This window comes from Gossypium hirsutum, chromosome A05 (genome assembly GCF_007990345.1).
Source record: "Gossypium hirsutum isolate 1008001.06 chromosome A05, Gossypium_hirsutum_v2.1, whole genome shotgun sequence".
Taxonomy (NCBI): domain Eukaryota; kingdom Viridiplantae; phylum Streptophyta; class Magnoliopsida; order Malvales; family Malvaceae; genus Gossypium; species Gossypium hirsutum.
The window spans coordinates 99,235,303-99,242,309 of record NC_053428.1 but is presented as its reverse complement, the minus strand read 5'-3'; the positions used below and the strand labels follow the sequence as shown (position 1 = coordinate 99,242,309).

The window sequence follows — 7,007 nt, the reverse complement described above, 5'->3', positions numbered from 1 at the left end:
ATTCTAGCTCTTATGGGTAGAAAAGTATATGGGCAGTCTGAAATTATATAATTAAAAAAAAAAGAAATAAACAATTCCCATCTTATTACCAACAAAAAGCTATGGAGATAGCCCACCCATTTCATTGCATGAGATATAGTTAAATCTCTTGTAGTTTAATCCAAAATCCAACAAGATTTCCATATGTAAATAATAATAGTCAAAGAACTTTGGAAATTGAAAAAGCTTCAACAATAAACATGGTTATGCAGGGCTAGGTATTACAGAATACAATACAAACGCACACCAGCTCTTCTCCTTCTCCTCGATGATTAACCTTGGTGAGCATAGGATATTTTATATATATATAATACAACACAAACGCACTCAATTTCGTTCCATTCTTTTTCAGCCGCCTTCATAGAATTTGATCATGCAAGCATAAGAAAGAATTGGATCATAGATAATTTTATTAAATATTAAACAGAGAACTTGAGAAGGCCCAATTTTATTTAGCATCCAAGCTCCAGTTTCAGCTTAACCCATTCATGAAATCCGAAACGCTGCAAAGCGACGCGAAGATTTTTATTCACCTATAATTTTTTTCAGAAAGGGCATTTCAGTATTTTTATAATTGTGTAAATAAAAATTAAAGCTCGAAAAAAGACGAAAATCTGCCGCGGTGGATTTTAACCGCAAGGGTGCACAATAGCAATCCCATGTGATCTTTACACATATCATGCGCATCATGCGAACTGCGCACTTTCCCTTTTAACCTCCCTCGCCTTGGCATTTCTTGAAGCTAGAGACTTCATAAAGCTTAACAGATCAGAGAGAGAACTGTTACCGAGTGAGTGACTCAGTGAGTTAGGGGTGACAAGATGGCTACAAGTGAGGCATCCGTGACTCGGATAATGGTGGCGGTGAATGAGTCAACGATCAAAGGTTACCCTCACGCTTCTATAAGTAGTAAGGGAGCTTTCGAGTGGACTCTTCAGAAGATCGTTATGTCCAACACTTCTGGTTTCAAGCTTCTCTTCCTCCATGTTCAAGTTCCCGATGAAGATGGTTTGTTTCGCTTTCAGCTCTTTTTCTTTTCTTTTCTTTTCTTTTCTTTTGCGGTTTTCTTTATGTAATGAAGTTTACGTGATGCGTTTTCTATAAGCACGTGGTTGCCGTTCGCTAGGGTTTGTGGAGTGTATGATATGAGTGTGCAATTCTTGATTCGGGGCTTGAATTTCTCGAAATTACTTCGATTTGCTGGTTTACATGGTTAAGAGATGTTAATTTGATGGATCATTCGTTGAATCTTTTAATTATACTGTTTGGTTGCTATGACAATTACCTGTGTGGCTACTAATAATTGAATGTCAAAAGGTGTTTATCGAATAATAATAATGTTAAAAGCATACCTTTGACAAATCATTTTCTTTTTGAAAGTACTAATCAGGCTCCACCGTCAAAGTTGGATGGATAAAGTAGAAATGATTGTGTTTAGAGATTGAATTTTACCCTAGCCTTTTAGATTACAATGTTCATGTACAGCAATGGCATGTATAAGCTTCAAATTTAAGCTTCGAGTCTGAAACATAAATTCCTATGCCAAAACTGGTTTCAACTTTCAAGTGGCAAATCATGAATGCTTCATGTTCAGCTTCGACTGTTGTAAAATCAGCCAATGCCGCTAAATTTCAATTTGTTTTTCTGTAAGGTTTCGATGACATGGACAGCATATATGCCTCTCCTGAAGATTTCAAGAGCCTGAAGAGCAGGGACCGGGCTAGAGGGCTTCATCTGCTTGAATTCTTTGTTACAAGGTGCCATGAAATTGGGGTAATGTTCATTCTTCAATAAATTATTGTTTTCAAACAAATATCACACTTTACTGGAAGGTGTTCATTCTTCAATAAATTATTGTATTAAATAGAAAACTGCATTTTATTTGTAGTTTTTCCCTCCTGATGATAGATTTCTCTGATTGTAGGTTGCGTGTGAAGCATGGATCAAGAAAGGTGATCCAAAGGAAGTTATCTGCCATGAAGTGAGGAGGATCCAGCCAGATCTTCTTGTTCTTGGTAGCAGAGGACTTGGTCCTTTCCAACGGTATGCTTAGTACCTGATGCCGCCTATTTTTTATTTTTGTTGATGACCTTAACTTGAGTATTTGCTTCTCCAGGGTTTTTGTCGGAACGGTGAGCGAGTTTTGCGTGAAGCATGCTGAGTGCCCTGTCGTAACAATCAAGCGTAGATCGGATGAAACTCCTCAAGACCCCGTCGATGACTAAATTTGTTTCACAGACCCCTTGATTCATTGCTCTTGGTTCTGTTAATAGACTTGAAACTCTACGACTTTACCAATTCCATATATCAGTGGGGATAAGAAATGAATTGCTTCTGTTTTGGTGGAAAAAATACTCTGTTGTGGATTGCGTTTGTTGTGTGCAAAGAGAACTGCTATTATTAGTCTGGCCCGTATATAAAGTTGTATTTGCTTTAATTACTTCCAAAACCCTTTCTCGTGTTCTTTTTTTTATTTACTAGATTTTACCAAGATTCAAATTTCTGTGTCACGGGATTTTAGGGTTAAACAAAGAAAAATTAAAAGTTGACTAAAACTGAGGGTTGATTAAATGGATTATGAAATGCAAATTAAAAACAATGTGGATTAGGTATGTTTTTAGAGAGAATAATAATTTAGTAGCAGGTTTCTACGGAGGTTAAGCTTGCAGATTTTAGATGATGCGTTAAATAAAGTTTTAGAGTTTCTGCAATAAGATAAAGTTAATGGTGTTTTTGCTCAATTTAATTTGATGGTGTTTTTACTCAATTTAATTTGATAGAATTGTTCTCTTGTTTAAAAAAAAAAGTATTTATCTAAAAATGAGTTGAATTGTTCTGATTTAATTTATAATTTTATGTTGCACAAATAAATATTTTAGCGAAGAGTTGCCTGAATCAGTGACTAGAACTCTTTCTCAACAACATTTAAATAATACAAGTTTAAATTCTATATTTTTTCTTCTCCGATATTGTATTAATAAAAAGAAATATTTTATATCTAAAATAGCAAAAATAATTTAAAAGTTTTTATAAAAAATTATAGAGGGTATTGATTATATTTTATTTATTTGAAATTTATTGTTTTTTAAGAAATATTTATAAAAAATTTCAGTAAATTCTACAAAGGACTCCAATTGAGATGGTAGTAGGTTTTTTCTAGACCTGTGGCAGGGAGTACGCGAATAATAAACAAATTCGAAGGCTAGTAATTTGAATTCGGGTATTTCAGAAACTGTAGACATCCAATGGAAGCAACATTTAAAAGAAAAATCTGATTCCAGTATGCTCAATAGTAACAGAATTTGTATCCAATGAAAACAGAATTCAACTACTGCAGCTTATGCCATATATATATATATAGCATGTGCTGATTTCAACATATGCAAATGGTAACTATGAACTACTTACCTAAGTATTTCTTACAAAATCCTAACCCAATGTATGTAACAGCAATGACGTAACATACACTTCTACATATCCATACATCCTAAAAGTGACTACTTTTTTGCCTAAGATGATGATGATTCAACCATTGTGTTTACCATCTCCAACAGCCCTTTTATCTCGCTCTGTATTTTGGATTTAGCCTCTGATGACATTGTTTCCTCTGATGTCTCCAGCATTGATGTCAGCGTCTCGAGCTTCTGCTTGATGTAGTTCAGCTCCAAATTTCCAGGTGCCAAAAACTTTGTTGATCTTTCCTTTGCTAGAGAAGGGTTTTTGGCACCTGGTATTTCCTTCTTGTTATGAGCTGATGCTGCCTGGTGAAGTCGAAGCCGAAAACTGACATTGGCAGATCCAAAAGGACTATCATTTTGTGAACTGCTGAAGGCTTGTTTGGCGTCGGAGGTTCTTAAGAAGACAACACGAGCACAGAAATTACTGAAGAACATATCAGTGTCGTCCATGTCTAAAGCTCCATATCTGCTGTATATTCGGATAAGATCGTCCTTTGTAGGCAATGAGGATCCGGGACCGAATGTCACGAAGAGGGCAGCAGGTAAATCATTTCCAACTGCAGCAATGGCAGTTTGCTTCCTTTTAGGAGTATATGCCTTCAGTCTCTCAGTTTTCTTCAGTGACGCCCTGGTTGCTTGTCTGGGTTTGGATTCACCCATCTTTGTTTCTTCATTTTTTCCAACTTTTTTCTTATGGGATTTATGTCCAGAGGGAACATGACCAGCCATAGATCGGTTGCTTCCTGATGACACAGTAGAAAAGTCTGGAGATTTTCTCTTTTTCTGATGCTGGAACTGATTATACATTTCATAGTCAGATCCATCTCGATAAACTGAGCTTCTAAATACAGATAAAAACTCCACAACAAATTCAAAAGAGCTATTTTTCCTTTGATATTGCGGACTAAGAGCCATGGATCGGACTTCAACTAGAACTTCGTTAGCAGGAGTTTCAACTTTTGCTAGATCATTCATCTGATTCAGGTATCGTTTAGGTGTAAGAAAATTCGATTCATTCAAGGATTCTTGCTCTGGATGAACTTCTTCAGGGACTTCATTCCCTTTACCCGTAACAAGGTTGTCAGTAGCCTTGCTCATTGTCTCCCCAAATCGGGTGTCACTGGAAACTTCTACAGATTCATCTTCTATCTCGGTTTTCCTTAGCTTCCCAGTTGAACTTGTGTAAGGAGGAGATAAGTACTTGCTTTTCTTCCTTTCTCTAGTAAAAGAACCACTCTCGAATAGGTCCTTAGTTTCAGCATCAATCCTTCTGATACCAGAACCAACATTCAATTTCCTTTTAATCGAAACAGGTTGGTTATCAGTATCTTCTTTGCCCCGATTATCACCGTCATTATCGCTTGCTTGTTTAATCTTCGTTTTTCTTCCCCTTGATGAATAAACCTTATCCATTCCTTCATTGGCCTCAATGAAATCAACTTCAGCATTTAATCCTGAAAGCTCATTTCCCTTCCCCTTTCTTGGTATGAAACTCGAATCACTTCCACCATCACCATTAACTTCATCATTGCCTTTCATCTTTTTTCTCCGAGATGAGGATGCTGGTTTGCTGGACTTTGAGACCTTATGAGCCTGTACATCTAAATCACCTTTTAAAATTTCAGCAATGCTTTTCTGCTTCCTCCTGTGATACATGGCATCCTCCGAAATATCCAGACTCCTCAACAAAGCCCGACTGCCTTGGCCAGATTTTGGATGGGACAAAGAAGAAATCCAATCTTCTTCGACTGGCCCTGTGATTGGGATTCCCACTGCCTCACTATAATCACTCATGTCCACAACAAGAGTTCTAACATTTTCTTCAACATCCGGAATGGACAGGGGTTCATAGTACACTGGCATTCCAAAGCGCCCTATTGATCGATTAAAAGCTGAAAGCCAACCCTTCAACAGTGCACATTCAAGCAAATTACACATAGAAACCGCCTGCGAAATTTGTTTCAATTTACCAAGAACTTCTTTTGGCTCAAAGAGACCAACTAAAACCTTTCCAATTCCACCTTCAGGCACAAGAACTCCTTCCTTTATCCCAGCATTCGCAGCTAAAGGTCGGTCGAGTCCAATACAATTCTCCTTTGGAACGCACGAGCAAGTCATCTTCGACTCAACAAGTCGGCCGATTTCATCAACAGAAGTCCGTACAGCATTGACAAAGTTCTTAGAGCTACTCAACTTCGACATATCCTCAAAATTCTCCTCAAAAGGCCTCAACTGAGAAGGAAGGCACCACGCAAACGAACTATCCCCAAAGTATGCAACAAGGAGTCTTCCCTTCTGCCGCATTTTCACCGCATAATCTGAAGCATCAGTCGGATTATAGACCTGCCCCGGCCACCATGGATGACTCTTAATCTTACCCCATACAAAATAACCAGCAGAGAACTCACCACTAACACTACCACCATCACCATCGTAGTCATCTATTTTATTCATCATCATCTTCCCACCATTGTCTTTCTCATCCAATTTTGCCATTTCATCGTCATCATTTGGTAATACATTTTCAGCACCAATTTCTTTACTTTCATCAACAGCACCTAAAAGGGTGCCGAACCCTTCACCGCTATCACTCCTTCCACCATTAACATCAATGTTCCTAACACTTCCTTTCATTTGTAACAAAGAAGAAACCCCATTCAATTCAGAATCCTCAAGTCCCTCACCATCTTCATCAACACAAGAACCTCCCTTTCCATTTATAGAAACCCTAAAACCATTTTCCCATGATCTTTCAACCGTTAACCCACCAGCTTTAGAACCTTCATTAGCATCTTGGTCTAAAGACTTATCCCCAGTAAGGGTTTCAGTTGGCTTTTCAAAAGCTTCCATGTTTTCCCCCTGAAAATGATTGAATTGTTTTTCCCCCAAGAAAATCAACCTCAAAAAATGGGATTTTTACAACTGAAATAGAGGAAAAAGTAAAAACAACAATATAATCATTTTAATTAAAAAAAGAAAAACAGTAAACAAAAATACCCACTAACACTTACCCATACTTTAAGAGAAAAAAACCTAAACAAATAACAAATCATACAGTTCAACATAAAAATAATTCAAACAAAGAACTAAAAGAAAAAGTACCTGTAGATGAAGAAGAAAATTAAGGGTTTATTAGTGTGCAGGTGAGTTTTGAGGATTGGCGATTTACGACAAAAGAGCACTTGGTCCGGATTTTAAAGAAGAAGATCGTACAGAAGGAAGTGCGGAGACCCTCCTTTTACGGATGTTTGACACGTGTCATCTAATGTTTGCGATGAACTAGGCAAGGCAACCTATACCTCAACAAAATTAAATTTGTAGGTTTTATGGAAATAAGTTGTAATTAAATCTAATTTTGAGAAAATCTCACTTTTTCTTTTTATATTTAAATGAGAAGTATCTTTCAATTTGCCGATTCATATCATTTTTCCACTCCTCCAAATTCCAACTTTACATCAACCCTTTAGAGGTTTTTTTTCCAATTCTGCAAATTTCCTCTCTTTTTTTAAC

At 37.0% G+C, this 7,007-nt stretch overlaps 2 protein-coding genes across 3 annotated transcripts; one reads left to right on the top strand and one right to left on the bottom strand.

The window, feature by feature from the left end:
• The first annotated feature begins 660 nt into the window (after positions 1-660).
• LOC107959854 (universal stress protein A-like protein) lies at positions 661-2,476 on the top strand. Its single transcript, XM_016896017.2, has 4 exons — positions 661-1,047; positions 1,691-1,812; positions 1,964-2,082; positions 2,156-2,476. Exons 1-4 carry the CDS (start codon positions 861-863, stop codon positions 2,262-2,264), a joined length of 537 nt encoding a protein of 178 aa, XP_016751506.1. The 5' UTR covers positions 661-860; the 3' UTR covers positions 2,265-2,476.
• An 820-nt stretch (positions 2,477-3,296) lies between these two features.
• On the bottom strand, positions 3,297-6,752 carry LOC107959855 (uncharacterized). Of its 2 annotated transcripts, none has more exons than XM_016896018.2 (2): positions 6,600-6,752; positions 3,297-6,419 (listed from the first exon to the last, which is right to left on the bottom strand). In XM_016896018.2, the coding sequence occupies exon 2, from the start codon at positions 6,345-6,347 to the stop codon at positions 3,549-3,551; it is 2,799 nt and encodes a 932-aa protein (XP_016751507.1). In that variant the 5' UTR covers positions 6,348-6,419; positions 6,600-6,752; the 3' UTR covers positions 3,297-3,548. The 2 variants fall into 2 exon arrangements, with proteins under 2 accessions (XP_016751507.1, XP_016751508.1); XM_016896019.2 differs by having other exon boundaries at positions 3,297-6,356; positions 6,600-6,748.
• Between the last annotated feature and the right edge of the window lie 255 nt (positions 6,753-7,007).

What these genes read in the sequence shown, in the direction of transcription:
- LOC107959855 (XM_016896018.2), bottom strand. Translation starts at nt 6,347, where the DNA reads ATGGAAGCTTTTGAAAAGCCAACTGAAACCCTTACTGGGGATAAGTCT.
- LOC107959854 (XM_016896017.2), top strand. Translation starts at nt 861, where the DNA reads ATGGCTACAAGTGAGGCATCCGTGACTCGGATAATGGTGGCGGTGAAT. An exon ending in CAAGGTGCCATGAAATTGGG is followed by an intron (nt 1,813 to 1,963) that starts GTAATGTTCATT and finishes CTCTGATTGTAG; the next exon opens with GTTGCGTGTGAAGCATGGAT. An exon ending in GGACTTGGTCCTTTCCAACG is followed by an intron (nt 2,083 to 2,155) that starts GTATGCTTAGTA and finishes TTGCTTCTCCAG; the next exon opens with GGTTTTTGTCGGAACGGTGA.